Source organism: Phocoena phocoena, chromosome 10, assembly GCF_963924675.1.
Source record: "Phocoena phocoena chromosome 10, mPhoPho1.1, whole genome shotgun sequence".
Lineage (NCBI taxonomy): Eukaryota > Metazoa > Chordata > Mammalia > Artiodactyla > Phocoenidae > Phocoena > Phocoena phocoena.
In genome coordinates this window covers 23,991,108-24,006,700 of record NC_089228.1, presented here as the reverse complement: position 1 = coordinate 24,006,700, position 15,593 = coordinate 23,991,108, and the positions used below count along the sequence as shown (strand labels likewise).

General features: G+C 46.3%; 1 protein-coding gene across 3 annotated transcripts in view; it reads right to left on the bottom strand.

Annotated features, from left to right (window-relative positions):
• The window catches only part of MAGI1 (membrane associated guanylate kinase, WW and PDZ domain containing 1), a 617,596-nt gene extending 605,799 nt beyond the window's left edge, over window positions 1–11,797 (bottom strand). For all 3 annotated transcript variants that reach the window (XM_065886130.1, XM_065886131.1, XM_065886132.1), the window contains exon 1: window positions 11,485–11,797. In XM_065886130.1, coding sequence (XP_065742202.1) covers window positions 11,485–11,797 — 313 coding nt within the window. The remainder of the gene's footprint in view (window positions 1–11,484) is intronic.
• Between the last annotated feature and the right edge of the window lie 3,796 nt (window positions 11,798–15,593).

The window sequence follows — 15,593 nt, the reverse complement described above, 5'->3', positions numbered from 1 at the left end:
ATTTTCCTTTCATATATTCACATTTTTCTCTATCATACACATTGTTTAAATGAGGAAAAAAATTAATTTCACCATGAAAAAACCATAAGCTGTGGAAGCACAGACCGACAATGGAGAGTGACTGACAGTCATCCATGATCATAAAACTATTTGAGTTTTTAAAAGATTAGAAACCGAAAAATCTAGATGATGCCTATGCTTTCTAAAAAAAAAAAAAAAAAACCTACATGCTCCAACACCAAAGAAAGTCCTTTTTTAACTACTTGATCTTGAGTTTTGAATTCTTCACCAAGTCACACAGACTTAAACAGGCTGATAGTTGGAGGAGGAAATGAACAGGCTCTCCCTATCAGATGTAAATTCCAACGCTTGGCCAAGAATCCAGGTGGTAAAATACTGACTCTATTTAAATCAAGCCAAAGTGATGCCTTCTGTGGTCGCGTTACATAAGCAATAGGCTCCATCACTGCACACATCTGGTCAGAATAAAGGCCCTCTAAGACCTTCAACACAATTAATTCAATATTTTCCCGACAGTTCAAAATGCTACAACAACTGGCAGACAACCATTTTAAATCATCACAGAAAAGTCAGACATATGGCTAAGTATATTTAATATGCTTTAAAAATAAGCCGCGGATCTTCGAGCCAACAAGATCTTAGGCAAGAATTCTTCTTATTTATTTAAAAGTTATGCCTACCCATTACCTCAAAAGAATTCAATTCAAAAGTGATTGCTTGAGTACCTAGAGAGGGCAGAGATTGCAAAGAGACATAAAACAGGGATGCTGCTTTCAAGAATTCAAGAAACACATAATCCAGTACAGGAGACAGAAGAGCAAATCTACATTACAAGACACTATTGTGACTCTTGAAATCCTGTTGTGTGTGGGGGGGAAAAAAAAAGAGAGCACAGAGGAGGAAAGAATCAACAGTGTTGGTGAGGGAGATCAGGGAAAACAGAAGGAGAAGGCAATTAAGCAGAACTGCTTGAAACTATATAGCAGCACCCTCTGTGTTCTGGCCAACAAACACGTTGGGAATCCTCTTTTTTTTTTTTTTTTTTTTAATTTCTGGGACTCTCTTTGGTAGCGTCACCAGGCATGGTATGCTGTCTCAGGCAGCAATATTACAGCCTAACACACTTGACTAGAGGTCAACACACTTCTAGTGTGGAAACCTGGGATAAGAATTTTGGAACCAGGCGGATCTGAGCTTGAATCTCACCTCTGTCAGCTGCCTGGAGGCCAGGATAAATTACTTGACCTCTCCAGCTAATTTTCTCAGGGCTAAAATAAGAATGACCTCATCTACCCAGGTAAAAACCTAACCGGGGTCTCAGGGACATGTCAGAAGATCAATATATAATAGTTACCGTGATTAGTTTACTGCTCCTATTTCAGATTCTCAGTCTCAACCATGAAGTTATACCTTAGAGAAGAGTTTTTCAATCTCAGCCTTAGTGCCATTTGGGGTTGGACACCTCTCTGCCATGGGGGCTGTACTGTGTAGGATGTTTAGCGGCATCCCTGGCCTCAGCTCCCTCAATGCCACTAGCACTCCCCCTTCCTGAGCTGTAACAACCGAAAATGTCTCCAGACATTGCCAAATGTCCCTTGGGGGTCAAAATCACCCCCAGTTGAAAATCACTGCTTTAGAGGAAATCACTGATGGATCTTCACTTCTGAACTGAAAATTAACATGGCTGCTATTAGGTAGGCATTGCTGTAAACACTATTTACACGCCAAGCAGAGGACAAAGTATTTTGCATACGTTTTCTCATTTAATCCTCACAACCACCCTGTGAGGTAGGTATTATTCTCATTTTCAACTGGAACAACTGAGGTTCTGGGAGGTTAACATGCCCATGGTTCTTCAGCTGGAGTTGGACCTAACCAGCCTGACTCCAAACCCTTATAACACCAAGGCCTGCTGCCTCCCCAGCCTTTCCTGATTTGGGAGCCCAGGTATGGTGCCAGGAAGATCAGAGGACCTCAGTGTCAAGTTCTCAAGGATCACCCTTGCTGGTACTGCCCTGCCCAGGATCTCCAGGGAGTAAGGAGAGGACCTGTCCTTCCTCTACACATTACTGAACCTGGGTCCCAATGGCAATCATTAGAATCCATTCGTCACCAGTGACAACGTAGAAGTTCAGGCAGCTCAGACCTCTACCACACGGTGAAATCTAGAGGTTTCCTTCTTGTCTGAACTAATCCAGTCTCAGCCTTTTTAAATAGTGGCATCTGAATCAGGCAGAAAAATGAGGGCTTGTTCTAGACTTGAAAAGCTCTCCAGGGAACTGTGTACCACAATCTCTATCTCTCAAGAGATTCTTTCTTCTCTCCCAAGTGCTTTCCAACAGGGAACATTCAAACAATAACAGAAGCCAATATTTTGTGGGCGCTCAACACGTGCCAGGCCCTGTGCCGTGTGGTTTACCTCAATCTCCTCCTTTTATTCCTCCATCAGGCTCAGGTAGTAGGTATCATTATCCCCATTTGCAAGAAAGAGGGGAAGTATCTCGCCCTGAGTAACACAGTTAGTAAACTGAAAAGCCTGGTTTCTAACCCAGATCAGCCTGAGCCCAAAACCTGCTGATCTACAACACATCAATAAATGGATGCTCGTGGATTATCTTACGAGCGGCGCTGCAGTCCTGTTAACACTGTATATGGCAATAATTGTGAAGCATGGCTTATAATCAGGGCATAATGGCCTTTTAATTGCACCATCATGCCACTGTCCATAAAGAGAGCTTCGAGTCCCACAGTGGGCTGAAAGATTAGCCTTATTGTGGAAAACATAACTGCATTCCGTTAAAGGCGCACACTAATGGCTCTGTTGGCAATAGGAATGGGGCTGACACCTCAGCCGGGAGGATGTAATTCTCTTACGTAACTCATTCTCACCACACTGCAGATGGTAACAGGAAAAGTCTATACACACAGCTGACGGTGCCCAGAAGAACGTCTCACGGTCCACTGGAGGGTGAGAGAGTGTGCAAAGTTCGCTGACAGAATCAGCACGGTGCTGCCTTAAATCCCTAAAATAAAGACCATTTGAGCCCGGCCAGCAATGCTCACTGTCTTCAAGAATACTCCTAGATCAATCATTGAGGCTGTATTTAGCCCAAGTCATGGACTGCAAGTATTAAACCCTTATCAAGTTTAATGCGATCCATCACGAAGTACCTACATTTTCAGAGACTTTCAAATATCGGAATTTTCAGAGGCAACCGAGCTCAGCAGAGTTATTCTAGTTCTAAATCTGACAGTGGACGTTCAAGAAATACTGGAGCAATTACTATGCATCAGGCACTATTCTCAGTACTGAGATCAACAACAGCCCTGCCCTCTCGGAGCTTATATTAAAGAAAGAGAGACAAAACAAGGAACTTAGTTATTTTGAAATGATCGACATACGATAAAGTAAAATAAAGCAGAGGAGGGGAATAGGGAATGACAAGGCAAGCGGGAAAGACTTGAAGTTCGTGAGAGAGTAAGCCTCCCAGGTGTCCAGGTCGGGCCAGCAGGTCACGGCCAGGGAGAGAGAAGACAAGTCACAGGCCAGATTGTGAGTCACTGGGAGGACTTCCGTTTCCCCTCGGCGAAAGGGACTAGAGAAATGATTGTATGTAATGGATTACTCCCTTCTTTAATCACTTGGCTATAAAAAGAGAAGATTACTATTTAATCATAAAAGACATTGTTCAGAATTTCCTGGCGGTCCAGTGGTTAGGACTCAGCGCTTTCACTGCCGGGGGCCTGGGTTCCATCCCTGGTCGGGGAACTAAGATCCCGTAAGCCTCAAGGCACGGCTAAAAATAAAATAAAACAAAAGACATTGTTCAAATTACATTTGCTACGTGCCTTCAGAAAGGATGACATCCAGAACACGCTGGACCCTCCATAGGCCACTATACTATAAAGCAAAAGTCAGCATCACTTGCTTGTCCTTGACATCCATGGGGGTTCCGCTGTGAACACACCAAAACAAATTCACCAGACATACTAGATGGATGTCGACATCCATAGGGGTGCAGTAGAGCAAAGCGCCAATATTTACCAAGGATTTTTCAAGGTTATAGATCTCACATATGAGCTGCATAAAGACAGGCAGGAAGGCAGTAACCTACTTTTTTAGGATATGAATGCCAGCCCTTAACGAATTTGACAGCCTTTATTCTCAGTGTATACAAAATCAGTATATCCTGTTACACATATATACAAACTCAAGGAAGGGACCACTAACATCAGAGACTGGTGTTTTGCATTAAATAACCATCGTTTATAAAGCAACATCCTTCATGTAAACCCTTGTGGTGAGGAGATGTCAGAATGTTTTCTCTTATAAACCACTTAATTCCCCTTGGTGGATATCATCAATTCTGCCATCCGAAACTAGCTGGGTAATGAATGCCAACAAATGCAGTGAGCCAGCTCTATGCTACTGCCTCATAAGGTCAAGCTAATCTATTTTTAAATAACACAGCCATTGGCAAAGGGCGGCCTCCAGAAACAATGGACATGTTGGGTTGCCTGTCCTTGCATTATTTTTTGTAAAAGCTGTAGAATGTTCCACAATGTAACCTAAAAATATCCTTCAGAGAGTGGTCTTTTGGCAGCAAGAACAAAAATAGATTGATTTTTGAAAGTTTTAAGTTTAAAAAAAAAAAAGACGTAAACACCAAGCACAGTTTAAGAGCAAGAGGGGACAAAAATCACACTCTTTTCTGTAGCAAAGATCCAGTTTGCTGTTGGCTGGATACACTGTACACAGGGACAATGCTACAAGAAAACGAAGGTAAGGTGTCATTCTTCTAGATGCTGACATAGACCAGGTCCCGCATGAACAGAAAACAGAAAAGCTCCTCATCACCCTGCTTGCTGAATGAACACCTGAAATTTCACTTCTTAAACTCCACCTAGAGTCAACAGGCCGGAATACTTAAATACAATCCATTAAGCCGTGCCGGTCATTTATTTATTTATAGCTCGGTACAAATTATTAGACACTGAGAATCAGCTGATTGTAAAATCTGGTGACGAGAAAATGAACATATTAGGATCCTAAATGACAAGAAATCAAAGACGAATAGGGAGGAAAGATGTGGATGTCCTGGTCTGCACTTACCATCCGAATAAGAAGCAACAAGAGGGCTTCCCTGGTGGCACAGTGTTTGGGAGTCCGCCTGCTGATGCAGGGGACACGGGTTCATGCCCCGGTGCGGGAGGATCCCACATGCCGCGGAGCGGCTGCGCCCGTGAGCCATGGCCGCTGAGCCTGTGCGTCCGGAGCCTGTGCTCCGCAACGGGATGAGGCCACAACAGTGAGAGGCCCGCGTACCGCAAAAAAAAAAAAACAAAAAAAAGCAACAAGAGAAAATTCATTCATGCAGCCAACAAATTTTAGTGAACACCTATGACTTGCCAGGTACTATTTTAGGTGCTGGGAAATAGAGGGGTGAACAAGTGAGATAAACTTCTTGTTTTCATGGACCTTGCATTCCAGTGGGAAGAGAGACAGACAATAAAGAAGCAAAAGAAGAAGATAATGTGAAATTACGAGGTTGTTGTTTTTTTTAATATATAAATTTATTTATTTATTTATGGCTGCTTTGGGTCTTCGTTGCTGCACACGGGCTTTTCTCTAGTTGTGGCAAGTGGGGGCTACTCTTCATGGTGGTGCACGGGCTACCCATTGCCGTGGCTTCTCTTGTTGTGGAGCACGGGCTCTAGGCGCACGGGCTTCAGTAGTTGTGGTGCGCGGGCTCAGTAGTTGTGGCTCACGGGCTTCATTGCTCCGTGGCACGTGGGATCTTCCCAGACCAGGGCTCAAACCCATAATCCCTGCATTGGCAGGCAGATTCTTAACCACTGTGCCACCAGGGAAGCCCGATAATGTGAAATTGTGTCAAAGCTTTGAAACACAAACCAGGATGAGGGGATGGCATGTGATCCAAGGCGCTATCTTATACGGGGTCAGTGGAATGGTGGTGCCAGCTCCTACTGGCTCCAATTACATGGATCTCTTCCCAACTCCAGTGATGCTACAAATCAGTCTCCCCTCCGCCAGAGCCGGCTGTTAAGCCTTTAGCAGCACACCACCGTATGAGAAGGTCTTTCTGAAGAGACACTAAGGAGAGGAGTCAATCCTGTGACCATCCTGGCGGAGTGTATGGGGTGGGGGGGAGGAGGCAGAGAAAAAGCAAGACCAGAGACCCCAAAGCAGAATTCACAGGAAACTCAGCAAAACATGGTGCTGTGTTTCAAAACGAGAACAGAATTATTTTGTTACAGAGCTGTTGTAATATATTCCAACTGGTCAAAATAAACACATAATGTCAAAACAAAACCCAGAAAGGCACAAAAGAACTATATTCAATTGTATGTGGTCCTAAGTCCCTCATTACGGTGAGGGGAAGGGTCTGGTGGTAGTGTTGTGGTTTTTATTTTTTATTTTATTTGTGTGTGTGTGTGTGTGTGTGGTTTTTAAATTGTGACTTATTTATTGCCTCCATTCTGTCTATAAAAAAAGTGGAGGGACAGTTTGGTTCCTGGGTAATTTGCAAAGCCACAAAATTCACTTACAAAAATATGTAAGTGTGACCTATAATATTACCAGTTTGGGAAACTACAATCACACCCTTCTAAACTTTTGGAGTCTGGGCTATTCAGGGAATCTTAGCATTTTAGGAGCGCAAAGGATCTAAAAGGATACATCCACTTATTTTAGGTATGAAGAAAGGCCCAAAGAGGTGACTCACCAGAGATGACAGCACTAGTGGCCAAGCTTGTTCTAGAACACAGATCACCTGCCCCACTCGATGCCATATTTTCAATGCAGTCTATACCCTAGGACAGTGGTGCTCAAAATTGAGCATGCATGAGAGTCACCTTGTTAAAAACACGGCACAGGCTCCACCCTCCTGAGTTTAGGTATCAGTAGGGCTGAGGCCCGGGAATCTGCATGTTTAACCAGTTCCCAGGTGATGTAAATACCACTAGTCTGGGGAGCCTACTTTGAGACCCACTGACCCAGGAACTAGAAGCATGGGTTTTGAAATCCAACACGGCTGAGTTCCAGCTCTACTTCAGCCACTTGTATGACCCTTGGAAAAGCCACCCACACTCTCTGGACCTCAGTTTCTGACACATTGAGTCTAGCTGGGAGGAATAAAGAACAAAATACCCATAAAGCACTAGCTTAGCCAAGGGCCTGGCACTTCCTAAACCAAGTGCTCAAAAAATACTAGCTATATCCTAGAGCTAAGTTTCCTTAATTGTAGTAGTTCCCCCTTATCTGCTGTTTTGCTTTCTGTGATTTCAGTTACTCACAGTCAACCACGGTCTGAAAATATTAAATAGAAAATTCCAGAAATATACGATTTAGACGTTTTAAATTGTACACCAATAGCAGGATGAAATTTCCCGTCTTCCCCCTCTGTCCTGCCCAGGACATGAATCATCCCTTTGTCCAGGGTATCCTGCCCATTGGTTACTTAGTAGCTTAGTTATCAAATTGACTATCCAGGTACCACAGTGCTTGTGTTCAAGCGACGCTTATTTTACTCAGTAATGACCCCAAAGCGCAGGAGGAGTGATGCTGGCAGTTCGGATCTGCCCAAGAGAAGCCGTAAAGCGCTTCCTTGAAGTGAAAAGGTGAATGTTCTCGACTTAATAAAATCATATGCTGTGGATGCTAAGATCTACAGTTAGAATGAATTTTCTATCTGTGAAATTGTGAGAAGGAAAAAGAAATATGTGCTAGCTTTGCTGTCATACTTAAAACTGCACAAGTTGTAGCCATAGTGCATGATAAGTGCTTAGTTAAGATGGAAGAGGCAATAAATTTGTACAGTAAGATATTTGGAGAGAGAGGGAGACCACATTCCCATAACTTTTATTATACTACACAGTTATAATTTGTTCTATCTCATGTTGTGTTTAATCTCTTACTGTGCCTGATTTGGAACGTATCACCCACAGATAAGAGGGGATTACTGTACTTTTCCTCTTTTCCACATACACTAGAATGGCTAAAGTTCAAATGACAGACAAGATCAAAGACTGGCAAAGATGTGGCAGAACTGGAACATTTACAGCAGCTTTAGTCATAACAGATGAAAAAATAAACAGTCCAAATGTCCATTGACAAGCAAAAATATAAACAATCTGGTATATGTATGCAATGGAATACTACTCAACAATACAAAACAACCATGATACACACAATATGTGAAAAAAGCCAGACACAGAAGAGTACACACTGCATTATTTCATTTATATGAATTTCAATGACAGGCAAGATTAATCCATGGTGAGAAAAATCAAACAGTCAATGCCTCTGGAAGAGGTGGGGGGAACTGACTAGAAAGGGACAGGAGGGAAATTTCTGGGGTGATGGAAGTGCTCTGTATCTTGCTTTGGGTGAAGCTAACATGAGCATATACATTTGTCAAAACCCATCAAACTATATACTTAAGATCTGTGCATTTTATTACAGGTAAATATATACCTATAGTATATATAGTACATATATATGCTTTATTATATATGTAAAGTAACATATATTTTATATAACATATATACATATTTGTACATTCTTATTAGGCACTTTTGTGACAAAAGACTGTCCTCTCCATTTAAAATGAATCAAGTCTAACCTGGTAGATCCATTTAGCTTGATTCTTTCACAATCCAGTCCTGCTTCACATAATACCACTTGCTACAGACTATATTGGTCTGTGCATCTTTTCAGAGAGTTGCCCTGAAACAGAAACAGCAGAATCTTCTCCCACAAGAAGACCGTGACATTTTCATACACACAGCACCCAGAGTGACCCGTGTCCCTGGTAGTGGCTAGTTCAAGGTACAGACAACACAAAAGTAACATTTTTCCTTTACCATGTACCAAGTAGAAGCCTATCTAATATGATTAAAACACAGTAATGAAAGCACAGGAAGAGCAATTTCTAGTATAATTTAAATCTTATTCTCAATATAAAAGAGAAGGCTGGTGAAATGCTTTCTAGTGCCGTCTTTCTGTAATGAAAATCTTAGAAGAGCTACCTGTGCCTGTGTAATCATTACAGGAAATAGTAGCTTTTACACTGTGGTGGATTCCAGGCCATTCAAGCGTCCCCATCTATATCTTTATTCTATCCCATTACAAGAAGAACAAGTAGATTTGCCTACACATACACACACACACACATTCTATGAGCATTCCTACGTAGCTACAGTTTCCTTCGAACCCAGAGGTACCTGATTCCAAACACACTTTGTTAGCTGACCAACCCTTCCGGACTGCCATGAGGAGGTGGCCCTGGGACGATGCCTCCCAATCTTTGGTAACTGATGGAGGGAGGCTCAGCCACATGCAGTAGCTTGCACACTGAGAACAAGCCCCCACTGGACCCATTAGACACCAGGAGACCCCCGCACAGGACATGCAGGAACTCCTGCCTGTCCTTCCACCAGCCCTTTCTCCAAAATGCCCCTGCACGGCGACCAGCAGCTGATCCCATCAAATGCTACAGTATTTTCTCTACAGTTCTATCAAGTCCTAATAATCCAGGTACTGGTATTAACTTCATAATTCAGGTTCCTGACACTAAAAGCTAGACTTAGAAATAAGTAACTGCCCCAATTCACTTTAAACATAACAATAATAGCTAATCTTTACTGAGCACTTACTATGTGCCAGGCACTGTTCTGCACTCTTTGTGCTTATTAGTTTATGTGACACAAGAAAGCCAGTTTACAGATGAGGGAGGACACATTCTCTTGAGGCAAGATGATGGACCTCAACCAAAGCTGGGGAGATGTGCAATGAATGAGCCACAGTCTCTCCCTTCAATGAGCTTACCACCTTGTATGGAAATGAGGGGAGGGAACTAACATAGTTCAGAGTAAGTAAAAAACTACAAGATACACCTTTAGGGGAGTCCAGAGGAAGAAGGATTTGTTCATCTGGGCAGGACGCCTGAGGGCTTCTTGGAGGAGGTGTGCAAGCGCACAATGAGAACATAAATGGAAGGAGCTTTCCATAACCGTCAGTCCCTCGGCTCCCAAAGCTACCAAAAGACCCAGCCCTTCTCCCTGTCCCCCTCCTCCGTTTCATCTGGAACGGGCCTGTTTCCAAAAGAGGACTAGCTCAGCCCAACCCTTCTTTCCTCTGACACATTCCTCCAGCTGCTGCTTGCCCTTCCAAGCCCGCGCAGGCACATATGGGAACTTTTCACCAGGGCTCAACCTGGTGCTTTCACGGGGAAGAACCTGCGTCATGGTGCATGGTCGTACAAGGGCTTCCTTTAAGGGAGTCCAGTCCTTCTCTATTGGACTGTATCAGGGACAGCCCCATGCCTGCACCAAACTAAGAAGTAAGGGACTCCCCGCCCCCACCAGCAGCCATCATAAAGGTCATCACTCCTCTCCAGGCTTCTGAGAGATGAATTTGCTTCCACTCCCTCCTCTCCAGGGTGCTCCTCGGGGCTCCCATGGTCATTCCCCCACTTCTTCCTCCTCGGTGCTTAAGGCTCTGCAACAAGGGCTCAAACCCTCACTCTTGGCATCCGTGTGACCTTGGACAAGTAACTGAACCAACATCAGTCCCAGTTTCCTTATCTGTAACATGGGGTTTATAAGAACAACTCGGTCTCAGAACTGTTGTCAATCAGAACAAGATAGTGCAAGGAAAGCATTTTACATAGAGCCTGGCACGTAGTAAGCTAACAAGAAAGAGCAGCTATCATCATCATCACAGGGGTGATGATGGTCTTAGTGATGGTGATGGTGGTGATGTTGGTAGCAGTATAAACTTGGGCTTGAGTAGCACTGAAATACCCTCTCCATTCTCTCCCCCCACCGCCACCCACGAGCCTGGGGCCGGGCCACACGGTCGAGACACATGCGTCATCCTGCTGTGGGGTGAATGCAGGATCTTCAGGCGGCGGGCTTTGGAACTGCCAGGCGGTGATGCCCGGACCCACCTGGGCGGTCGCGGGTGACGCTAATTTTCTGATGGAGGAGGCCCAACAACCAAAGACCCTCACCTCCTTTGTACCCATTCTCCAGGTCTGGAAACAGACAAGTGGCCAAAGAACGCATTAACTGCGCCTGCTGCAACACTCGCTCAGGGAGTCAGGAGAGCGTCCACGTTGCCCCTGCCAACTCTCCTCCAGGTGCAGGCAAGCTGTGCTGCGCTTGGTGGCGGAGATAACAGGTTGGCAAACCAGGCCTGGGAAAAATCTCCACGCTTCCCCGCGCAAACCCAAGCTCCTCTTCCCAATACAGGTGAGCAAACAACCCACAACCTCTCAACAACTTTGTATTTCACTATCACAGGGCGCACGGCCTCAACTTCCCCGCTAAGCCGCATTCGCAGGAGAAAAGCGGGAAATCGAGTTGGGGGGCGGGGGGAGTCTCCGCAGGCCGATCCCCTTTTCTGGGGGCGCCTCCGGGAGGCGCATCCCGTCTTACCTTGTCTGACGGCTTTGAAGGTGACGGCCTCCTTGCAGCTGTCGATAACTCCCAGTATGTCATAGCGGGGTAAACCGGACACCCGGATCCCCTGCACCTCCAGAAGCAGCTCCCCCTCGCCCAGCCGAGGGCCCTGGCCGCCGCCGGGAAGCCCCGCCGCCTCGGCCGCCGCCACCGCTCCGACATACGGAAACTCTCCGTTCTCCGCGCCCCCCAGCACCGTCACCCCCAGCTCGCCCTGGGGTCCCCGCTTCACGGTGAATTCGTGAACCCTGCTAGTCCAGTGGTTCTTCTTCTGGATCACTTTCGACATGATGACTTACGCCCCTCCTCCCCCCCCCAAAAAAAAAAATAACAATAAAATGAGAGACAGGTGCCTTCCACAGCACAAGCCCCCAAGCCCACGCTGGTTCAAGGGAGAGACATCTCCCCCAAAATAACGCAACGGGAGAGAGAAACTTGGCAGACTCGCTCCCTGCACACACTCGCGCACTCAAGCCATCATAAAACAAACTTTCCGGGCTTCCCCGCGAGCCCTGCACAGGCGCCCGCGAGCTTTGTTTGCATTCCGGTGCTTCTAGGTCCACGTTCCGGCGCCTGACCGTGCTCTCCGGGACCAGAGTCCACTCTGCGCCGCTTGGGTTATTTTTTTCCTTCCTTCCTTTCTTTCTTGCCTCTTAGAAATGCGGTGTGTCCTCTTTGCCTCCCGCCTGGCTCGCCTTTCCTTGCTGGCGGGCTGTTACTGAGGGTTGGGGGGAAGCCCTTCCAGCCAGTTGCTGGGAGCCCTGGATACGCGGTTGCGGAGCGCGGCGGGAGGGGGGGGCGGGGGGGCGGGGGAGAGGGACAGGAGGGAAGTGCCTGCGTCCCCTTTAAGCAGATACAAAGGCTCGGCTTGTTTTGTTACAGTTCATTCTATTCCGCGCCGCCGAGCGCAGCGGCCGGCCAGAGGAGACGCGCGCGCATGCGCCCCGCGGCCGCCTGCCGGCCGGCCCGCCCCACCCCGCCTTCCCGAAGGGAGAGATTCCAATGTGCTTCCCGTTGGGTCCTAAAGCCGACCTCCCAGAAGCAGGCAATTTCCCCCCCCCGGTTCACACACCCCTCTTATTCCTCCTTTTCTTTCAGTGCCCACGCCTCGGCAAATCCCTTTGGGAATTTGCGGGATACGCAAGTGTTTTCCTCCAACCGTTTGCAACTTTTGAAAACATGGGCAATCTGGCTTTGGCATTTTAAAACCGTTTCAAACAGGTGGGGGTTGGGGAGCCTCATACACTCACCCTGGCGCTCACACTCACGCACACACGCACGCACTCACGCCGCCCTAAGCTTCCTTACCGCCCTCGGCCAGTGGCTGGCCCCGCTGTCGGTCACCGAGCCCGCACTGTCTGCCGCACCCCCACCCGCCCCCCGCCGCATTTCCCTATAATACGCAGTACCCGACCCCGAAGCTTCTGTTCGCCTGCACAAAGCCCTCGGGTTCGGTTCCTGGAGTGGGGTCTGCCCGTGGGTCTGCGATCCTGTGGAGGGGGACCGTGAGTGTACCCTGGGTCCCCCAACTGGGATCCCTGGGAGAGTCACACGCTCACACACACACACATACACCCTTAAACTTTGGGGCCAACTTTTTTGGACACGGGGAAAACTATAGGTGAGGGAAAGAAGCCAAAAAGCAAGAGGGGGTTCGGGTCTTCAACCGAAAAGGGGTCTAGTTCTTTAACTCCCTCGCTGGGAGAGACTTCTGGAGCCAGACATCTGTCTCGGGCTCAAGTTCCTGGCTGAGCTGGGCAGCCTTTGGACCCGCCCCAGGGCTAGGAGATAAGGATCACTTCTGGGTCTGGGATCTGCACCCGAGTTCTGGCGCTTGCGGGGGCTTGGGCGCGGCAGCCACCTCTCGGAATTCGCAGCCCCGGGGGCTGAGGTAGAGCCAGTTTCTATCCTTGCTAGGTTTCGGAACGTGCTCGGGGGCTGCGGACAGAAAGAATACCCTGCACCAGCAAGGCTGCACTCCCCACATACTCCCCAACTGGCCTGGGCGATAGTCTCCCAAGCATTTTCTTTCCCTCAGTGATTTATAACTTGTTTATTCATCTTTGGTCACAGGAGAGATTTCAAGCGCTAAATAAGGGAGGTGAGTGTAAAGGACTCAGAAAGAATGCGGTGCTGCAGAGGTCACGGTTGAGAGCCGGGCTCTGGGGGTTAGGTTCCCACCGGTCCAATCTCTGTGTGACCTTGACCAAGCGCCAGGACCCCTCAGAGCCTTCGTTTCTCCCTTGTTAAGTAAGTATAACAATACCTCACAAGATTCTTGGGAGTATTACAGGGAGAACACTTGTAAAATGGCATATAATAAAAACTTAGTAGTATTAGTAGTAATAGTAGTAGTTGGAAAAATTAGGAATCATTTGGGGTTTCAAGTTAGATGATGATGATAATTCCTCCTCTCCTTTCTAAAGCTTAAAATATATAAGCATACATTTAAATATTTTAAAGCGCTGTTTGTAGGGTGCTATTCTAAGCCAATAAAAATAAAAGAAGATGGGCTTCCCTGGTGGCGCAGTGGTTGAGAGTCCGCCTGCCGATGCAGGGGACACGCGTTCGTGCCCCGGTCTGGGAAGATTCCATATGCCGCGGAGCGGCTAGAGGGAAACTTTGTCTTCAGCCTCTTTTCCTGGAAGATACCTATTTGTTTCCAACTCGACTGAATCAAGATGAGTATGAAATTCAAAAGGTTCATTCCCAAACCCAAGCACAGATCCAGCCAGTCAGAATCTTAGGGATGGGTTCTATCATCTGGACTTCTAAGGTTCCCTTGAAGTGGTGCTGGTATACAACATGAAGACCACAAGTCTAGCATCTTGATTCCTGAGCATTTTTTACATCACAGACCCTTTTAGGAGAAGAAATCTGTGGTCCGCATCTTCCCATAGAGTGTAAGCTCCAGGAGGGCAGTGAAGTTTGGTTTACTGATGCATTTGCAGTTCCTCGAACAGTGCCTGGTACCTGGTTAATGCTCAAGTATTTGGTGAGTGAATCCTTCCCCCCAAATGCACATTTTTGTGTAACACCTTAGACTGAAATCACAGATTCCCCTACAAATCACCAGTAAGCTTGACCTTGTATGTTCCTCACTTCCGCAGCCCATATTCTAGGATTGCTTACCAAGAATTCCCCCACCTGCCTCCAATCACTGGTCCCCTACCTCCTACCTCACTCCCACCTGGAGGAGTCCAAAGGATGGGCAAGACCAAGTGGTTTGCGATTCCTCCCACTGGCAGAGCACCATCTTCCCTCTCCAGGATTCCACGTGTTTCTGAGGCTGAGAAGAGAAAAGGACTTGGAATTTAGCCCACTTCAGATTTTAGATGTGGAATAACCCCCCAAAAAAGAAGGGATACCTAAGGGTACAGACAGCAGGGTGGAGAGAGGTATAGAGAGACATATTATAACCCAGGAACATAAAAAGAAGTAATTTGAACCTCCAATGCAGCTAAGACTGTCAGTTTTTCCAGACATTAAGTTTATGATATTCCCAGGCTCTCTGCTCCTCCTCTGACACTCTGTCTACTCTGTTTCTCCTGGTCCAGTTCCTGTGTCCCAGATTGGAAACAACTTCAAGGCAGAAATCATATCTATCCTTTTCTAACCTTTGAATCCTCAGCACCTAAACCCATGCCTTGAAGGGAGTGTGCATCATACACAATGAATGAATGAATGCATGGATTAAGTGTGATCTTAAACTGGATAATATATGGCCTTTGACATGAAGCCCATTTAGATTCGGTGGCTAGAACCGATTTATAGATTGTTATTTTGAAAGAGCTTATAGTTATCTTGGAGTATATTTTGCTTGAATAGATGTAAAGTGGGATCCTAGTGTTCTGGCTTCTCTCACGTACGTTATGACTTTGACAATACATTCCAGTGGACAAAATAATGCCATAAAATATCTAACTTGGAGGTTTACCGTGTGTGCCAGGATAATTATGTGCATTATTTTGTGTAATCACTACAACAATTGTGTGAGGTAGGTATGTCCTTGACTTGCATGAATGACCTTGATTTTACAATTGAGGAAAGTGAAGCTAGGCAAGTAAAGAAACTTGCTGAAGAGC